Source organism: Labeo rohita, chromosome 21 (assembly GCF_022985175.1).
Source record: "Labeo rohita strain BAU-BD-2019 chromosome 21, IGBB_LRoh.1.0, whole genome shotgun sequence".
NCBI lineage: Eukaryota > Metazoa > Chordata > Actinopteri > Cypriniformes > Cyprinidae > Labeo > Labeo rohita.
Genome location: NC_066889.1, coordinates 24,109,944 through 24,131,925, shown reverse-complemented (window position 1 = coordinate 24,131,925; position 21,982 = coordinate 24,109,944). Strand labels below are relative to the sequence as shown.

Sequence of the window (21,982 nt, the reverse complement as noted above, 5' to 3'; positions counted from 1 at the left end):
GTGCCTGAAGCATTGAAACGGGTCAAATCAACAGAACAGGTACATATCTGTAAAAAGAAACCCCCACAATAAAGCATAACTCTCCGTTCTCTAGTTTGCAGTTTCCAGTCAATGACAAAACACTTTATCTCAACCTTCAGTGCAAACTGAAACCTATTTACAAACCCGCTTGCCAACAGTTACAGAAGTAGAAATACCATGAACTTACTTTAAAATCAATAAACCCGAACCCATTAGATAAAAGTCTAATTTATGTAAGATTATGAAGTGTTGCGAGACTTTTCAGATAAACAACAGCACACCCAAATTCCATTTATCAGTTTATTTTGAACGAAGTTATACGAATCGCAAGGTCTCGTGGTGAGCAGGAACCAGACAGTAAATGTTCCTCATCGATAATAAAAAAAGAACTGCCCCTACAAAAGAGGAAGGGTAATTTATAACAATAACAATAATCATAATATTATCACAAACCTACAGAGCCACAGCGGCCCGAAAAGTGTGAGTGGGGAGGAGGCGTACAGATACAAGACCGAAAAAGAAAACAGAAAAAGAACAAGTCTGAAGTCGGAACTCGTTCCTACAGAGCCGATCCGGATTCGCACCGACGAAGCGGAGTGACTCCGGATCCGCTGCGGGGACGAGCCGTGAACTGATATGTTAGCAGCAGATTGCAGGCCGATTATAATCGAGAGATATTGCACCAAGGAACCGAGTGCTTTTAAAAGAACAAAATAGATAATCACATTCAAGTTCACAAAAAAACAAAAAAGGTGACATGACCCTAGTTTGTGATCAATAAAGTGCCCTTTTAGGTACAGTGGTGTTAGAAGAAAGAAAGGAAGAAAGAAAGAAAGTAAGTTTACGTCCTGAAAGTCTACGAGACTCGCAGTGTTGAATCACAGCGCTTTTAAGATAGCTTCACTCCGTGTCGCTCTTTAATACTTCAAACAGATTTAACACGTACAGTAAAAGTCCAATCGCATCGTTCCCCCACCTCCGAAACAAACTCATTTACAGCATTATGAACAGGTATAATCATAATAAAGATAAGAACAATACTTATTACAATTGAAGAAAACCCTCTCTCATTTTCCAAAACGTTTTTCGATCTTTGCTCTCGACCAAGAAGGAGAATAGCTTTATAATTACTACGTAATCATATTGAAACACAAGATACATGTTCATGCCAGTTTTCATAGCAATACAATAATCATGATCTTTTTTTCATTTTTCTCAATTTTTTTTTTTTTTTTTTTTTTTTTTACCCACGATGATATGGATATTGAATATAGCCAGGCCACTGATGCATTAACGTCATTTTAAAATAGTAAACCACATTGTTGGTACAAATATCCGTTTACTCGGTAAGAATAATAACAGCGATAATAATTATTAAAAACAATTCCCGTTGCTTCTTGGCGTTGCAAAAGAAGATAAAAAAATAATCCTCGGCGAGGGGAAACTTGGCGTATTTTGCGGGATTAGGGAGGATGAGGATGCGCCCTTCATCCTGGCTCTGATTCCTAAGGTAATCTGGTGTTAGTAAGACCTGATGCGAGAGTTGCCTCTTCACTGAACTTATATTTGTGAAATTAATGCGGAATGGGATTGGTTGCTGTGTCAAGGCCACGCCCACTCTGAGGCCACACCCAAATACTGAATCATCAATATACAAGTTTTCAGGGCCTCAGAGCTGAATTTGAAAATAAAACGTGTTAGGAGAACATGATTTGTGGGCTGTTTGGCGTCGAAACGGGTTTCGCAGCCAATGCCGTTCCAGCTAAACAGATTACATGCATATACTGTGCTGACGTCACACACTTGCGACCGCTGGGATCTGGCTGTACAATGGCAACTCGAGAGTGTGTATGTGAGTATAGATGTGTGTGTGTGCACGTGTGTTGTACATGTCTTTGCTCGTCGGTTGCGTTAGGAGATCGCACGGACGTAAAGGGATTCTGTTTAGTCGACGCCCTCAAAGCCTTGGGCGTTTTCCACCGCCATCAGAAGCTTCTCGCGCAGGTCTTCAAACGACTCGTACGTCGGGAGGTCCAGACGATTAAAGCTGTGTGGGAAGAAAACAGAATGTAATTATTGAGAGAAATGCCTTTTCAGAATATTCACTTTTTTGGTACTTTTTTGATTTGGTATTTTCTCAAAATACCTCTGTAAAATAAAATAAAATAAAAAATAATAATAAAAAGTTGGTACATTTGATTTGGTATATTCTGGTATTTCCCCAAAACAAAACGAAACAAAACAAAATAAAATAAAACAAAACAAAATAAAATAAAATAAAATAAAATAAAATAAATAAAATAAAATAAAATAAAACAAAACAAAAAAGTATGATAAAAAAACAAAACAAAACAAAATAAAATAAAGTAAAAAAAATAATAATAATAATAATAATTTGATTTGGTATATTCTGGTATTTCCCCAAAACAAAACAAAACAAAACGAAACAAAATAAAACAAAACAAAACAAAACAAAACAAAACAAAACAAAACAAAACAAAACAAAACAAAACAAAATAAAAAAAAACAAAAAAAGTATGATAAAAAAAAAAAAAAAATCAAAAAAAAATAAAATAAAAGTAAAATAAAAGTAAAAAAAACAAAATAATTTGATTTGGTATATTCTGGTATTTTCCCAAAATACCTCTAAAATAAACTCAACTAAAATAAAAACAACTAAATAAAATTTTAAATAATTTAAATTATTATATTAAATTATTATAACAATAAAATAACAATAAAACAAAAAATAAATAATGAAATAAAACAACAAAATAAAAATAATAAAAAAAAAAAAAAAAATAAAATAAAAAAAACAAATAAATTAAATTAATTAAACATAATACAAAATAATAAAAACAATTAAATGATACAAATAAAAACTAAATAAAATAAAAGATAATAATAAAAATAATAAAATAAAACAGAATACAAAATAGTAAAATAAAATAAAAAATAATAAAATAATAAAATAACAAAATAAAAATAAACAAAATAAAAAGAAAGGAAAAGAAAAGTCTTAATAAAAATATATATATTATTATCAATATTGAAAATAGTTGTGCTGTTAAATAGTTTTGTAAGGGAAAAACATAAAATGACCAATTATCCAATTAACCAATTAAATATCAAAAATTCTAAAAATAACAAAAACTAAATAAAATAAATAATAATAATACAATAAAATAGAATAAAAAAAAACATAATAAAATAAAAACAATAAAATAAATTAACAAAATAAAATAAAAATAAACAAAAGAAAAAGGAAAAAAGAAAATCTTTTAGAGAGATAAAGGAAACATAATTTGATGTGTTTGAGTAAATAAAGCAGTCAAATCCCTCTAGGTCTTACCAGGTGTGAGCACGAGGGAGTTTGTCAGGTGTCCCCCACTGCTCGATAGTAAACAACTGCGGCCCATTGGAACCTGAAAAAGATCACATGACTCGTCAAGGACCAATCAGCAATGGAGCCAATTTACAATATAGGTCTCAAAGGGAATTGCTAAAATCTGAAAACAGAGGAAGCTGTTACAAACAACATCTTATAGACTATCTACAGTAAATCGTCAAGAGACACGATACTACAGTTCTACTGCAACACCAGTGACATTTTCTGAAAAACATACATATTACATTACATTACATTATATTATATTATAACGTAACAAACTAGAGCATTATTTACCGTAGAGTTCAGCAAAGCCGTTCATTGGCACTCTGGATGTTCCAGTGACGAACTGCAAAAGTCTGATCCGCTTTTCGGCATCCATTAACAACACAGCCTGAGTAGAAATGGAGAGAGACATGGTTAATATCAATAACTTTCATCTGTTTACACTTGCAGTAATGTAAACATTTTCCTCGGAATGACTTCTTAAAACAACAGTCTACCTAGGTATTTTTTTTCTTGAAATAAACCTTTAGAATTTCATTCAAGTGAAAAAACTCCACTTGAAGCTTTTCCACTTAATGCACAAGTTTACTGCAATAGGATATGGTTGCTTGATTGTTAAAAAAGACTCATATTCTGTATCTAAATCTATTACAAATAAGAATTCTGCATGACTTTTTTTTTTTTTTTTTGCTGTTTGGCCGTATTTTCATGCATAGCAACAATTTTGAGAGGACATGAATTCAAATATCACACATTTGATACATATATGTATTGGAAAGTAAATCTGTATGTATTTACCTATATGTATGTGTGTGTGTGTGTGTGTGTGTGTGTGTGTGTGTGTGTGTGTGTGTGTAGAAAGAGCAAGTCTGGCTCCAGACTGCTGATAAGAAGTTTGTAATGCACGCCGTGACTCTTTCATCAGAGTAAACACTCGATGAGCCTCACATCAAACAGACTTTGATCGGTAACTGCCCGCAGTGTACTTGGCATGGGGTCAGACACATATTTATGCATACAAAAGTTTGGACACACTTGACTGAATTTGTTTCATGATCTGTAAAATGATTGACTTAAAGGTTTGTTTACATGCCTGAAATAAATTTAAAAAAAAAACTATAAAAGTCTTAACATTCTATTTTTTTTAAATGCATTCGTTTGAGGAGATTGTCCCAGATGCACCTCATGAAAAATGAAATTGTTTTGAACATCTGTTTAGTCACATTTGTATAATTTCCAACACACAAAACACACAGGCTACATGCTTCTCCATACCTTCCAGAACCACTGGATCACAGGGTGATTGGGACAGTAGCCATTCTTATAGACGGTGTGCTGCCTCCAGTCATTGACGTCCACGTCACCCAGACCACACATCAGCAGCTGGAGACAGAGAATACAGCACAATAAACACACTAACACCAACATCAGATCACATTCACTCAACTTCAGAAAATACATTAAATATTAATATATATATATATATATATATATATATATCAGAAAAAAAAAAATATCAGAAGAAAAAATATATATATATATATATATATATATATTTTTTTTTTTTTCAGAAAATACAAAATATATATATATATATATATATATATATATTTTATTTTTTATTTTTAAACATCTCTTATGCTCACCAAGGCTGCCTTTTTGAAAGATGGTAATGTTGTAACATTTTATTACAATTAAAAAAAAAAGGTTAAACTTTTCTATTTTAGGTTTTTAATACATATATATATATATATATATATATATAAAAAATAATTTGCCAAAGCTGAATTTTCAGCATCATTACTCCAGTCTTCTTGCACCATGCTAATTTGATACTCAAGCAAAAATATATCTTATTATCTATATATAGTATTTTTATTTATTTATTCATTTTAAAATTGACAGCATAATTATAAAATCTTTGAAAATGTCAGAAGGCTTTTTATTTAATATTAGGAATATACATTTAATTATTAATAATTATTCAATAATGTCATAATTAATATTTATAATCATATATATTTATTTAAATTATAAGTAATTTTAATATGCTGGAATATTTTCTTTTTCTTTTTGACAAGCTAAAAAATTCTTCAAAATGTCTTTAAAATGTTATTTTATATAATACATTTGTTACAAAATGATAATTAATATGCATTTTTTATGTGTTTGTATTTTTATTTATTTATTTTAAAAATGACAGCATAATTATAAAATCTTTGAAAATGTCAGAAAGCTTTTTATTTAATATTAGGAATCTACATTTAATTATTAATAATTATTTAATAATAATGTAATAATTAATATTTATATCATGTATATTTTTTTATTTAAATCATAAGTAATTTTAATATGCTGGAATATTTTCTTTTTTCTTTTTGAAACCAAAAAAAATTCTTTAAAATGGGTTTAAAATGTTATTTTATATAATACATTTGTTACAAAATGATAATTAATATGCAATATATTTTTATATACTGGCATTTCGAAAAACGTATATTTTGCAATGCATTACGCATTATGCATGATACATTTTTGATAACATTTTAAATGTTTTTACTGACACTTCTGAGTCTTCTTGCTAAAAAAGTGTGTGTGTGTGTGTGCGTGTATATATAATAATTACTGTATAATATGGTATATTGTATAATAGTATATAGTGCCCCAAATGTTTTAAAGTACTTTATTTTATTGGAATTATTTTCTATGTTTGGAAATAGAAATAAGATAACTGATAAACTATAATTCAGGTATTAGTACAAAAAACAGCTTTACATTGTTACAATCATGAAGACAATACTGTCTGATATTTATATCATCATGACCTATTCTGCACAGTTGGTTTTTATTAGTTCATTTTCATTATTTGCCACAATGACGGGTTTAAGTTTGGCAAACAACAACCTAAACAGGAACGCATTCTTCTGTGCTCATGTGCAAAGATCCAATTCATTCAACAAAATAAAGACCTAAGCAGGCACTTTTTTATAATTCTGTAATATCTTGGACACAGAGGATTCTGTCTCCATGACAACAGCAGACACTGAGTAATGGGTATGTGGGAAGTTGTTACCTCCAGTTCGTTTTCGTCAAAAATCTTTATCAAGTCGACGGGAATGAGTTCGGTGAAGCCCTGTGAAACAGATATGTGAAACACGATCAAAACATTGCACGTCATTATAGCATGCTGGCATGTTGCTATAAGGAATAATCAAACTTTTGCTACCACCTAGTGGTAACAGCTGGAACTACAGAGACTTTTTTATTGTGTGGGAGACTTAATCACATACCTCCAAAAAGGCATTCATCTGTTTCTGGACCCGGTTCACAAACCGCCACTGAATCACCAGGCTGCGCAGAGCCAAAAAATAAATAAAAATAATGATTTTCTTAGTATAAGATACTATATGTAAGAATTTACAAATAGAGCAAGAGTGCAACTCACTCTATGTATTCTTTTTTGTTGTCATTGGTTACAACCATGTCTGATCCGCTTGGCTTCAAATCCACCTGATATGTCTATAAATATATATAAAAACATTGCAACTGCATTAACATTTTTTCTTCTCACTTTTTAGACTTACAGTTACACAAAAACTTACATTTAGACACACAATAGTGTTACCTGTCCAAAGTTGTCCTCATCAATGCAGAACCGCAGGTCCAGTTCTGTAGGATCGTTTTCCAGAATCCACTTGAGAGAGTTGTAGTATTCACTGTCCTACAACGGTAATGTAAAACAGAAATGAGGAAAATGAGAAAAGTATAAACACGCATGCACACATAGTACCTGCAAACAAATGCCTTTATATGAATTGTTTTATGAGGTTTCTGCTCTGTTCTTCTAAGGGTTACAGTTGAAGTCAAAAGTTTACATACACACTGCAGAATCTGCATGTTATTTTTTATTTAGTACTGACCTGAATAAGATATTTCACATAAAAGATGTTTACATATAGTCCACAAGAGAAAATAAGTTGAATTTATAAAAATGACCCTTTTCAAAAGTTTCCATACACTTGATTTTTAATACTGTGTTGTTACCTGAATGATCCACAGTTGTTTTTTATTTAGTGATAGTTGTTCATGAGTCCCTTGTTTGTCCTGAACAGTTAAACTGCCTGCTGTTCTTCAGAAAAATAGTTCAGGTCCCACAAATTCTTTGTTTTTTCAGCATTTTTGTGTATTTGAACACTTTCCAACAGTGACTGTATGATTTTGAGATCCATCTTTTTACACTGAGGACAACTGAGAGACTCATAACTATTACAGAAGGTTCAAAACATTCACTGGTGCTTCAGCAGGAAACACTGTATTTTAAAGGAGAAGTCCACCTCTAGAACAAAAATTCACAGATAATGTACTCAGCCCTTGTCATCCAAGATGTTCATGTCTTTCTTTCTTCAGCCAAAAAGAAATTATGCTTTTTGAGGGAAACATTTCAGGATTTTTCTCCATATGATGGACTGATATGGTGCCCCGATTTTGAACTACCAAAATGCAGTTTAAATGCGGCTTCAAATGATCCCAGCCGAGAAAGAAGGGTCTTGTCTAGCCAAACGATCAGTTATTTTCATTAAAATAATACAATTTATATACTTTTTAATGTCAAACGCTCGTCTTGTCTCGCTCTGCCTGAAATGTTTTTGTTACAGTTCAGGACAGTTAGGGTATGTCAAAACTCCCATCTCATGTTCTCCCTCAACTTCGAAATCGTCCTATGTCGCAGTTTTACCTTTTTTGTTAAGGGTGTTTGATTTTCTTTGCATGCTCACTTTGCAAAGACTGGGTCAGTACTTCTGCAGTGATGTAGGATGATTTTGAAAATGATTTTTGAAGTTGAGGGAGAAAACATGATTGGAGCTTTTCGACATACCCTAACTATCTTGAGCCAGAATACACAGAGCTCAGGAAGAGCAAGACAAGATGAGCATTTGAGATTAAAAAGTATATAAATTGTATTATTTTTATGAAAATAACCGATCGTTTCGCTAGATACGACCCTTTTTCCTTGGCTTTTTCCTCGTTTACATCCGCATTTGGGATCGTTTGAAACCAAGTTCAAAATCAGAGCACCATATCAGTCCATTATTTGGAGAAAAATCCTGAAATGTTTCCCTCAAAAAACATAATTTCTTTATGGCTGAAGAAAAAAAAGACAAGAAGATCTTTGATGACAAGGGGGTGAGTACATCAGGATAAACTTATTTTGCGTTCTGGGAAACATGCACCTTCTGTAGCTTCTGAAGGGCATAATTAAATGAAAAAAAAAAAAAAAAAAAACACGTCTTCATTCTGTTCAAAAGTTTTCACCCCCTGGCTCTTAAAGCATCATTTTTCCTTCTGGAGCATCAGTGAGTGTTTGAACCTTCTGTAATAGTTGCATATGAGTCCCTCAGTTGTCCTCAGTGTGAAAAGATGAATCTCAAAATCATACAGTCATTGTTGGAAAGGGTTCAAATACACAAAAAAGCTGAAAAACCAAAGAATCTGTGGGACCTGAAGGATTTTTCTGAAGAACAGCAGGCAGTTTAACTGTTCAGGACAAACAAGTGACTCATGAACAACTACCACTACACAAAACACACATAACACACAAAAAAAAACAGTATTAAGAATCAGTATTATGAACTTTTGAATAGGGTCATTTTTATAAATTGAACTATTATTTTCACTTGTGGACTATATGTAAATATCTTTTATGTGGAAAAATCTTATTCAGGTCAGTACTAAATAAAAAAAATAACATGCATTTGCATGATCCCTCTTATTTTGGTAAAATAATGAACATTTTGCAGATTCTGCAAGGTGTATGTAAACGTTTGATTTCAACCGTTTATCTTAAAATTGGTGTGTGTGTGTGTGTGTGTGTGTGTGTGTGTGTGTGTGTGTGTGTGTGTGTGTGTGTGTGTAACGCACCACTGACTCCATATCATTCAGTGTGATCTGTTTGCCCAGCATCATTTTATAGAATGGTCGAATGAAGAAACCTAAAAAACAAACAAGAAGAATACATTTCTGTTTGTAACAGGGAAAAGCAACTACAAATCAAACCCTAAAACAATTTAAAAAAATAACATGATAATTATAAAAAGTGAACGAAAGTCATGAAAAAGCTTCTGATCGGCTCTTAAACAGCAGGTTTATGTACCGTCTAACAGTTTTCCGTGATACACAGCCATGCCAGCCACCCGACCGATGAACTTAAAGTATGAGAGGTGATCCTCATTACAGAGACCAGAGTTTGGATTGATCTGAAGGGTGTAGTTATCTCTGCAGACAGACAGAAGAGAGACGTTGAATGAATTATGACGCCAGCTCTTCTGCGTCCTCTAATGAGTGTCAGTGGGGGAGATCTAACAAGATAACAGACCTGCTTTGTAACACAAGAAATGCTTTCGTTCTTTCAAAACAACAATGCATATCACAAGACAGACAGAGAGATAGACGGATATGTTTATAGATAGACAGATAGAGTTGAACAGACAGAATATAGAATAGACAGACAGATAAATAAAAATAAAGGAAAGATTATAAAATAACAACGGAGGACACAAAAGAAAATTAAACTCAAAAATGGAGATGACTGCTCACAGGTAAATCAAACCACAGCTACAAAACACCATTAAAACTGAACTAAGAAGTGCAAAGGAAGGCAAAATGCCAGTTAGCTACTCTGACGTGCTAGTAAAGCCTCTGGGATGCACGCTAAAAGGAGATACGAATATAAGGAGAGAAGTGGAGGTGGGTGGTTCAGGATTTACGTGCCAAAGAACCTCACAAAACTGTGGTGCACAAACACATGGACACTTACGTGGCCGAGTACTCAAACAGCCCATAATAAGGGTTAAACATCTCCTTGGAGAGCAGGAAGAACCATTCCCTGGCCACGCCCCCATAATCCAGGCCTTTCTCTGATTCAAACTCGATCCACAGACGGGCCTTCAGGCTGTCGGGTCTCTTCAGCGACATGATCCGTCTGTACGACTCCTCCAAGATGTTATTCCTGTGCAGCTTCATCTCAAAACGGTTCGGAATATCTGCCTGTGGGGGAGAGAGAGAGACTCAATGTACCGCTGCATTGTGGAATTTGTGAAATATGGATGATTAAAATCACACAATATTAAACTGAAGCTCATGGTTGGCTAACAGCTTTGAGCGTAACATCTAGATTTAATATTAAGGCTTGAAACAATCACACAGTAAACGGCTGCGTTTCTGTCGTGTGAAGAACAATTTAACACCCAATAAAAAAAAAAAAAAAAAAAAAACGTTCTTCACTCCTCAACAAGGATTTCACACAGAATAAATTAGAGTGCCTAGGAATACAGTATGTGACAGGAAAGAGCTCACTGTAATGTCTGAAAACATTTTGTTTCTTACGGGTTTCTTTAACTTCTTTCTGAAGTAGTCATACTTCTGCTTGAATTCCCTGGAATATGGCACCGCCTAAAAGACGACAAACAAATAAACAATAATACATATGTTAAACATATATCAATGGACAAGCAAGAAACCAAGCATTTTGGTTTGGAAATGTTTTCAAACATATAAATACTGTAATATATAAATGTATTATATAGTATATTTGGATGAATATTACTGAAATAAATATATTAATAACACAATAAATATAAAATAAATAAATATATATATTTTTTTATGAACAAAAATTCTGAATGTAATTTAATGAAAAAAAACTTAAAAATAGACTGTGTAACATTTTTACTGCAATGCAATAAAAATGAAAATGATTTTGAGAATTAATAATTATTATTATTATTATTATTATTATTAATCATGCAGACTGTAAACATTTGAAAGATAGTTTATATAGTTTATTTTTTACTTTTATTTTATTATATTTTTTAATTTTTAAAAGTAAAAGTAAAAGGTAAAAGTGGCGATGAAGCGTTAAATTGGTTTGAACAAAATAGATTTTTTTTTTTAGAAATTTTTAGATTATAAATTATTACATGTGTTAAATATAATTAAAGCAATATTTCAATTATACATATGAACTTAAAGGGATAGCCAAAAATAAAACCTGAGATATTTTTGTAAGATCTGATTTGATTTAATTTGATATATTTTTTAAATTTCATTAATTTTGCATATTATTTGAAAAAAAAAAAAAATTTAAATTAAATAATAAATTTGATTTAATCTGGCATATTTCATATCAAAAATGAAAAGAAAAAATATATTTATTTTTAAATGAGCAAACATTCTGTGCAAAAATTCTCATTTTGAACTTTTCTGTAAAAAAGTATTTTTATGTTGTAATGCCTCTAATTTAATCTCATTTAAAAAAAAAAAAAAAAAGTATAACATTTTTCATTTTTAATGCAATAAAAATGTCAATATTGCAGTGATGCAGATCATTAAGAAAAATGAGAATTATTAATAACAGTAATAACAACAACAACAACATATTACTACTAATAATAAAACAAAATCAAGAGTAAAAAATGATCCAAAATTAGTCAAAAAGATTTTTGAAAACATCTTTTTTCTCCTACTTCTGACAAATCTCCATGTACTCTGCACCAATTTCTTTATAACAAAAAGCCAGAAGTGTTAAAGGAGAACAGACACAGAATAATAGAAGGATTGTGACAGAATAAAAGTACACTTACAGGTCCAGTTATGGCAGGACTCTGGAGGCGAGGGTCTTCCCACTGCGTTTTTTTGGTGTCTGAGGGGAAGAAAAGGAATTTTATAAGCCTTTATCAATCTTGCTTTTCCATTGCTGTTTAGTACAGATTAAATTTAGAGTACATTAGCTGATTTTTTTTGAAGAAAACTCTTATTTTAACCAGCGTTCAATGTGTGTAAGGTAATGTACACACCACTGGATGTGGGAAACACTAGAGGTCGTTTGTGAATGTATAGAGCTGACAAACAAAACAGGTGTATATCGACCACGGCAGCAGAGTCAGCAGTGGTTGAACACACCTGTGTTGTGACGGACACCGAGGGCACGTCCGAGTTTAATGATGCATGAGTAAAATGATCTCACAAATTGTGTTACCTTAAACATCTAAATAGATATTGATCACACAGTACAGAATAAAGTTACTGAGACAAAACAACAAATAGGAACTTGAGAGCATATCTGTGAATGGAGCCTGCATTACTGTATGTGTACAGGAGAAGTCAGGGTGATTGTAGTTCCCAACAGTAGATGGCAAAACCATGCTGTATTTCAAAGTACCTCATTTTGGCCAAATTTTAAACCAGTGTAAAATGATTTCAAACTCCAAAATTGAATAAAAGCATCTGCCAAGTGCATCAATATATTTAAGATAAATGCAGTTTTTACCAAATTTTTACAGTTTGTTTCTAATGATGTAAAGACCTTCAAAATGTGTATAAAAATATATTTTTTTTATGATCATTAAATTCATGCTATTGGGTAATAAGATGTTTTTTTTTCTTGAACTGTTTCTTGATCACCAAACCAGCATGAAACCAGTAATGATGTTGAAAATTCAGTATCATTCACATGAATAAAATATATTTTAAAGTACATTCAAATAGAATATAGCTTTTTCAACTTGTAATAATATTTCACAAAACTACATTTTTAACTGTACTTTTAATCAAATAAACGCATCATAGGTGAGCTTAAAAGATAAAAAAAAAAAAAAGATAGTTTATACAGTTTATTATATTGTATGTTTTAAGTTTTTTTTTTTTTTTTGGTAAAAGTGGCAATTAACTTGAATTGTTTTGGAGGGAAAAAAAAATAATAATAATAAAATTTATAAACAGTATATTCATTCTCAGAGCCAAAACTGCTGCCAAAATTATAAAATACTTTAGAAAGGAAAATGAAAAGTAGTTTAAGACTATAAATATTATTATTTGTGTTAAATATAATTAAACCAATACATATTTTAATAACTTAAACATATAGTTCACCCAAAAAAATGAAACCTATATGACATTTTTTAATTAGATTTAATCTGATATATTTTTTTATTTTAAAAATTTTGCATATTATTTGACAAAAAAATAAAAAAATAAAATAAAATAAATAGGTACTATGTTTGGACAAAGCACTGAGAATCACTGATTTTAATTTGATTTAATCTGATACATTTTTTAATTTTAATAATTTTGCATATTATTTGACAAATAAAATAAAATCTACCCCATAACAGTATGTTAAATAAAATAAAATACAATTTTTTAATTTCATTTAATGTAATATATATTTTAATAAAATAAGATAAGATAAAATAAATAAAAATATAATAATAATAATAAATACATGTTTGGGCACTGAGAATCACTTATTTGAATTTCATTTAATGTAATATATATTTTAATAAAATAAAATAAAAATAAAAAAATAAAACAAAATAGGTACCATATTTGGGAACTGAGAATCACTGATTTTAATTTGATTTAATCTCATATATATTTAACATTTTAATAATATTGCATATTAATTTCAATATGAAGCGAAATGAAATGAAATAAAATAAAATAAAATAAAATAAAATAAACATTACTGAATCAAAACAACCCAACTGCAGTTTGATTGATATTACTATGAATGCAAAATCATGAAATACTTAAAGGAAAATGAAAAGTAATTTTTGACTATAAATATTATGTGTTAAATACAATTAAAGCAATATTTTTAATAACGTCAAGGGATAGTTAACCCAAAAATGAAACTTATATGATTTTTTATTTTTAAATAAGAATGTTTTTTTTTTTTAAATAAGATATTTTGAAGAATGTGGGTAACCAAACAATTCATGGTCCCCATTGCCTTCCGTAGTATTTTCTCCCAATGGGGACCAGCAACTGTTCAGTTACCCACATCTTCTTTTATGTTCAACAGAAGAAAGAAATTCATGCATGTTTGGAACAACTGGAGGGTGAGTAAATGATGGCAACTTTTATTTTTGGGTGAACTATCCCTTCACTCAAATGTGTCTGCTTATTGTGTCAGTAAATGAGCATCCTTACTATGGTCGATGTAAAAGGTTCTTCCATCTGCGTGCACTCGTTCCTCCCACCCAGGCTGCGGAGATTCAGAGAGAGAGAAAAACAGAGACGTTAAGATCAGACGAAACCACCAGACCTGATTCACCACCGACACACCAACACAACAACTGTAACGGATAATGTGACGGGAGGAAGGAACAGAAAGATATGACGATTCCTCGGTTCAGTGTGGGAGAGCTTCCACGACAGGGATCCACTGGCATGCAGAAGAGACCTCGTTTTTATTCACTCTCACTCTGACGAACACACACTCGCATTCACATAACTGCCCCTCTTTTGAGACCCCGAGACCTGCAAACCCACGTCGATACCAACATCACAGGAAACTGCCAGGCCTGACAAAAATCACAGCCAAGGATACACATCCAAACAGGCCAACAATTCATAACCCACGACATCAAGGGAAGCTGTTTGACGACCCACACACGGGATCCGGAGAGAGGACAAGACCTTCGTTCACGACTGAGAGACTGTGAGCCAGCACTGAAGACAAGCGCTCTCGTGCTGAACAGGCATCAACCAAAACTGGCATTGAATGAAGCACAGGATGGATGCTGTGCAGGGGTGGAGGATGCAGAGAAAAGGAAGGATGATGGATGGAGAAATGATAATTAACACAACCAGATACGAGATACGTGCAGGGAGAAATATAAAGAGAGAAAGACGGAGACACAAGACTAACAGAGCTCAACAGAAGGGTTCTGGAAGTAAAAATCCCATTGAAAAAAAAAAAAAAAACTTTAGGGTTGCACTGATGTATATCTTCTAAAATGACTGTAAAATAATTATATATGCTAATATAAGTGCTACAGTCTGTGTAATTTTTGGTGGGTCATAACCCAAAACCCTATATTTTGCTGAAAATTGTTTTGCCACTTATACAACATGCAGCCCAGTTATTAATCCATGCATTATGGAGATAAATTCGATTTTTCCTGCTGTTTTTATTCTTATTTACAAACCTGTAATTTCTTCTAATCAGAGAGTAGAATTGTAATAATTATTTGACACAATAAATAAATAAATAAAAATAATAAACTGATTTTAATTTGATTTAATCTGATATATTTTTTAATCTTAATAATATTGCACATTATTTGACAAATAAAATAAAATAAAATACAACTTTTTTGCATATTATCTGACAAATAAAAAAAAAAAAAAATAAAACATGTTTGGGCACTGAGAATCACTTATTATAATTTCATTTAATGTAATATATATTTTAATAAAATAAGGTAAGATAAAATAAGATAAAAATAAAATAAAATAAAATAGGTACCATGCTTGGGAACTGAGAATCACTGATTTTAATTTGATATAATCTCACATATATTTTAAATTTTAAAAATATTGCATATTATTTAACAAATAAATTAACAAATAATAAAATAAAATAAAATAAAATAAAATAAAATAAAATAAAATAAAATAAAATAAAATAAAATAAAATAAAATAAAATAAAACGTTTGGGCACTAAGATTCACTGATTTCAATTTGATTTAATCTGATATATATTTTTTAATTTGAATAACATTGCATATTGTTTGACAAATAAAATAAATAAAATAATACATGTTTGGGCACTGAGAATCACTTGTTTTCATTTCTTTTAATGTAATATATATTTTAATAAAATAAAATAAAATAAAACAAAATAGATAACATGTTTGGGCACTGAGAATCACTTATTTTAATTTGATTTAATCTGATATATTTTTAATAAATAAAATAAAATAAAAAAAATATAAAAAATAAATCAAATCAAATCAAATATGTATCATGTTTGGGCACTGAGAATCATATGATTTTATTACATTTAATCTGATATTTTGTATTTTAATAATTTTGCATATTATTTAACAAATAAAATAAAATTAAATAAAAAATTAAATAAAATTTAATAAAATTAAATCTATCTGGTTTGGTTCAAGGTTAAAACAATATTCTGAGATCCTTATATGAAGAAAATGAATGGCAGGCAAGGCAGTCAATATTGAGCTCTATAGCTGAAACACTGACAAAAACAGACCAAAAAAGAAACCAGAACAAGAAAAAAAAAAAAAGGACTAACAAAAAAGACAGACAGTAAGAGTAGAAGCGGGAGTAAAGCAGAAAAGGAAAAAGAGGGACAGTCATCCATGCCAGCAATGATAAAAAAGGAGGAGAGGTCAGAGGTCAGAGGGTGGACAGGCTGGTGGGCAGGCAGGTAAACACGCAGGCAGAGAGAGGACCGACCTCCTCTGGAAGATTCTGCCACAAACAGCATCGAGCGCAGAGCGAACCATGTTCCCCCACGCCACCGAAAGAGAAATCACACACACATACACACACACACACACACACCACCAGCTTGTGAGACAGAACTGCAGTCAATGCAGTGGGAATCATTTATATAGGGTTTCAAAAATGAGAAAACTGATACACAAGATACAGTCAAAAGTTTTTGTAAGAAAGATTTTTTTTTGCTGTACTTTGGATCAAATAAATGCAGGCTTAGTGGGCAGAAGAGACTTCTTTTAAAAAAACGTTAAAAATCTTACTGTTCAAAAACTTTTGACTAGTAGCGTATGTGAATGTACCAGTTGTTATTGTAAACTACAACTATTAACATCAACTTAAGTAAAGATTAAATAAAATAAATGAGAAATATTAGATAATAAACTATAACGAAAATTTGTCATGTTGCTTTGGCAACTAATTAAAATAAGTTAAAGTACTAAATTTACTAAAAATGAAAAACATTAATTAAAGCTAAATGGAAATAAAAAAAATAAAAATGACAAAAACATAATTACTAAAATTTAATTTAAAATTGTATCTAATTTAAATTGAAAACTGAAAATCTACAAATAAATCCAATTTAAAATATAAATTTTTATAACAGCATACAAATAATTTTAAACTAACTTTGGAATGTGCAAGCTGATGGTCGAAGGGGAAAAAATATATTCTTAAACATTTAAAAAACAGTAATAATTACTATAATAGCACACAAATAACAGTTAAATAACTGTGGAAAGCGCTAGCTGATTAACAAAAGAGGCGGGGGAAGTATATTCTTAGACATTTGATATAAGAGTTTGGAATTGAAACTAAAAAAATGCAAATATTTGAATATATTAATGTATTTTTAATTTACTTGCATGTGCATGGCATTTTCAACGCTACATGAAAACAAGCATTAAAATAGATGTTTATTAGATAAGTCCCTGTTTGCTGGCACGTATTTCCACTGAAAACCTGAGAAGAGAAGGTGTGATTACCAAACACCGGCATCTACAGTAAGTATATCTCCTAGGTGGAAGAAAAAACATTAAAACTGAGTTTCTTCACAATCTCACCATGTAAGGTGCATATTGCATCAACTCTTGCTTAAAGGAGAAGTCCACTTCCAGAACAACATTTGACAGATAATGTACTCACCGCCTTGTCATCCAAGATATTGATGTCTTTCTTTCTTCAGGCGTAAAGAAATGATGTTTTTTGAGGAAACATTTCAGGATTTTTCTCCATATAATGGAGTTGTATGGTGCCCCGAGTTTGAACTTCCAAAATGCAGTTTAAATGCTGCTTCCCAAATGCAGTTGTAAACGATCCCAGCCGAGGAAGAAGGGTCTTATCTAGCATAACGATCGAGTTATACCATACGAGTTTTACCTTTTTTGTTAAGGGTGTTTGATCATCTTTGCATGTTCACTTTGCAAAGACTGGGTCGGTACTTCTGCAGCGATGTAGGATGATTTTGAAATTATTTTTGAAGTTGAGGGAGAAAATACAAGTTTTTCGACATACCCTAACTGTCTTGAGCCAGAATACACAGTACAAATCCGTTTTTTGTGTTTTTTTTTTTTGTTTTTTTTAATGAAAATAACCGTTTGTTTCACTAGATAAGACCCTTCTTCCTCGGCAGGGATCGTTTAAAACCGCATTTGGGAAGCTGCATTTAAACTGCATTTTAGAAGTTCAAAATCGGGGCACCATATCAGTCCATTATATGGAGAAAAATCTTGAAATGTTTTCCTCAAAAATCACAATTTCTTTACGACTGAAGAAAGAAAGACATGAACATCTTGCATGACAGGGGGGTGAGTACATTATCTGTAAATTGTTGTTCTGGACTTCTCCTTTAAGTAAAAAAAAAAAAAAAAAAAAACTTTTTTTTTTAATTTTTTTTTTAACTGTTCTCAAACTTCAATTTCAATTTCAAAAGTATCATTAGGATGCATTATTCTTAATTTTTTTACATTTTTTAATTAAAAAAATTAAAACAAATATTTAAAAACATTTTAGTCTATATATAAACAATTAATTATCATTTAAAATATTTATGGGAATATTTAAAATATCTTTATGTTATACATTTGTGAGCTTCTTGTGATAGGCCTGACTCAGACTAAACAGAAAAGGTCATTTCACTTCTCATATTTCCTTTTGTATTGGCTTAACGTGAGTAACAATTCATGCATGTTGCTACATGGACTTCCATAGAAATAAAAACACTGTTAGCACAGATAAACTTCGTACAAAGGTCACAACATCTGTTTTCTTTAGCAAACCCTTTTATGTCTGAAAAGAACCCTGCATAATCCTGTTATTGTGAGTTGCATTTCCTTATAAAGTTACCGGCCAGCATGCGAGCACTGCGTTCACTTGCCAAAGGCGATTTTGGCGCTTATCGAGTGTTAATTTTGGAGTAGGTTCTCGGGAAAATTGCATTATAGGTCAACAAAAAAAGGAATGATCTCAGATGAGCTAATCCACTGTCAAATTGTTGTGTTACAAACAGCTTGAGGACATAGTTCAACAACAAAAAAACCACAGTCAAATTTCTGTTGTGTGATTGGTTACGGTTTTCCCATTCAGTTGTTAGAATTAATCCTATTTTTTGCTTCGTAGATTGAATTAGTTTTGCCATTCTCATCTTATGTTGCTTTCATGATTGTGCATCGCTGTCACAACACAAGGACACATGTCAGTCCAGGCTGTTGAAAGCGTTGGGATTGTGGGTAATAACGCTCAACGGCGCTCTTTTTATACTCACAGGAAGTGGGCCGAGGTCGCCAGGGTCCAGGGATGCTTTTGTCCTCATGTGAACGGGATACTTTAAGCGAGGATCTTCCTGAAAAGCGAAAAAGAGGGAGGTTGACACGCGCTCAGATTTTCCCAGAAGGTTTTATCCTCATTTAGCAGTAAACTGCATTCGCTGTCTGCTGCCAAAATGCAGTTCTACACACAATAAGGACGTAATACTGGAACGATTGTGTTTCTTTCTCATCTCATGGGAAGATTATGCAGTAATTACACATAGTGAACTTTTCAGTCCTCTCGGTGGACGTTTCAAAACCACTAGCATGATTTAATAAAGGCATACTTTGTAAACCACAATGTGCTATTTTAAGCCATCGCGCAAAGAAGAGGAAATCAATTTGTTTTCATTTTAGACCTGTCCAATTACAAAGAACCTCTTAGGAGGATGCAATACATCTGGCACAGAATTGGACAAAGGCAAGTCTGTGCTGGGGGAAATTAGGCCACTGCAGTTCTTCTGTCAGACACCAGGTGGCACACTGATTCTGAGCGTATCACGTTTGCATCACTCGGGGCCTCCCTCCAGCTATGGGGCACTGAAGTGTGCAATTGTGAGCAAGACTGTGTGTGTTTGTGTGTGCGTATCTGTGAAAGCCAAATACCTTTCACGCATTTTAACGTAGGCAAAGAGAAACATCAAAAAAAAAAAATAAAATAATCAGATCTTGTTTTTAAACATTTGTGAAACAGCAACCACTAAATGTATATATGTGACCCTGGATCACAAAACCAGTCGTAGGGGTCATTTTTTCAAAATTGAGATTTATACATCATATGAAAGCTGAATAAATAAGCTTTTCATTGATGTGTAGTTTGTTAGGATAGGACAATATTTGGCAGAGATACAACTATTTAAAAATCAAGAATCTGTGGGTGCAAAAAAAAAAAAAAAAAATCAAAATATTGAGAAAATCACCTTTAAAGTTCTTCAAATAATGTTCTTAATGTATATTACTAATCAAAAATTAAGTTTTCATACATTTACATCTAGGAATGTTACAAAATATCTTAATGGAACATGATCTTTACTTAATTTCCTAATGATTTTTGCCATAAAAGAAAAATCAATAATTTTAACCCATACAATGTATTTTTGGCTATTGTTACAAATAAACCCCAGCGACTTAAGACTGGTTTTGTGGTCCAGGGTCACATATAGTATTTTAAGGTACATAATGCATTTTATAATATATAATAATATTATAAATATTTTTAAAATAAGATTTTATTTTGTTATTTTAGTACTTTGACATACATATTTTATTTTAGCAGGCTGCCAAAGCAAGTCTCATTTATTATTAATTTAGTTTTTTCAATATAAAGTATTTTTTTTTATGTTTATTTACATTTTATTTTATTTTATTTTATTTTATTTTATTTTATTTTAAGCAATAAGATTTATGTTTTTAAGAGACACATAAGAAAGATATATAGTAATGTTTAGCATATTATACACATTTTTAAGTAATAAAAGTATTAGGCAATACAAATAATCAATAGACTACAACAATAAAAATTGCACCATGAATATTATAATATTCATAATTCATTGTGCAATAAGATAAAATAATAATATAAAATAAAATACTTTTATGAATAACATGCGATACAGTTCTTGGAAAACTGTGCATGATTCACAAACAAATAAAATAAAATAAAATAAAATAATATTCATAATTCATTGTGCAATAAAATAAAATAATAATATAAAATAAAATACTTTTATGAATAACATGCTATACAGTTCTTGGAAAACTGTGCATGATTTATGAACAAATAAAACAAAAAACGCCATACAGTTCTGGGAAAGCTCTGCATGATTCATGATTCATGATTCATGATTCATGAGTAAAGTAAAGTAAAGTAAAGTAAAGTAAAGTAAAGTAAAGTAAAGTATAATATAATATAATATAATATAATATAATATAATATAATATAATATAATATAATACATACAGTTCTGGGAAAGCTGTGCATGATTCATGAAAAATAAAATAAAATAAAATAAAATAAAATAAAATAAAATAAAATAAAATAAAATAAAATAAAATAAAATAAAATAAAATAAAATAAAATAAAAGCCATACAGTTCTGGGAAAGCATGATTCATGAAAAATAAAATAAAATAAAATAAAATAAAATAAAATAAAATAAAATAAAATAAAATAAAATAAAATAAAATAAAATAAAATAAAATAAAAGCCATACAGTTCTGGGAAAGCTGTGCATGATTCATGAAAAATAAAATAAAATAAAATAAAATAAAATAAAATAAAATAAAATAAAATAAAATAAAATAAAATAAAATAAAATAAAATAAAATAAAATAAGATAAAATAAAAGCCATACAGTTCTGGGAAAGCTGTGCATGATTCATGAAAAATAAAATAAAATAAAATAAAATAAAATAAAATAAAATAAAATAAAATAAAATAAAATAAAATAAA

At 30.6% G+C, this 21,982-nt stretch overlaps 1 protein-coding gene across 8 annotated transcripts in view; it reads right to left on the bottom strand.

The window, feature by feature from the left end:
* Nucleotides 1-307: 307 nt before the first annotated feature.
* Nucleotides 308-21,982, bottom strand: part of nedd4l (NEDD4 like E3 ubiquitin protein ligase) — a 93,136-nt gene continuing 71,461 nt past the window's right edge. For all 8 annotated transcript variants that reach the window (XM_051092623.1, XM_051092624.1, XM_051092625.1 and 5 more), the window contains 15 exons: nt 19,489-19,566; nt 14,405-14,459; nt 12,055-12,113; nt 10,799-10,864; nt 10,230-10,459; nt 9,567-9,688; nt 9,335-9,405; nt 7,041-7,136; nt 6,861-6,934; nt 6,706-6,766; nt 6,489-6,548; nt 4,691-4,798; nt 3,707-3,803; nt 3,374-3,446; nt 308-2,068 (listed from right to left, as the gene is read on the bottom strand). In XM_051092623.1, the coding sequence (XP_050948580.1) occupies nt 1,966-2,068; nt 3,374-3,446; nt 3,707-3,803; nt 4,691-4,798; nt 6,489-6,548; nt 6,706-6,766; nt 6,861-6,934; nt 7,041-7,136; nt 9,335-9,405; nt 9,567-9,688; nt 10,230-10,459; nt 10,799-10,864; nt 12,055-12,113; nt 14,405-14,459; nt 19,489-19,566 (1,353 nt within the window). In that variant the 3' untranslated portion in view covers nt 308-1,965. The remainder of the gene's footprint in view (nt 2,069-3,373; nt 3,447-3,706; nt 3,804-4,690; nt 4,799-6,488; nt 6,549-6,705; nt 6,767-6,860; nt 6,935-7,040; nt 7,137-9,334; nt 9,406-9,566; nt 9,689-10,229; nt 10,460-10,798; nt 10,865-12,054; nt 12,114-14,404; nt 14,460-19,488; nt 19,567-21,982) is intronic.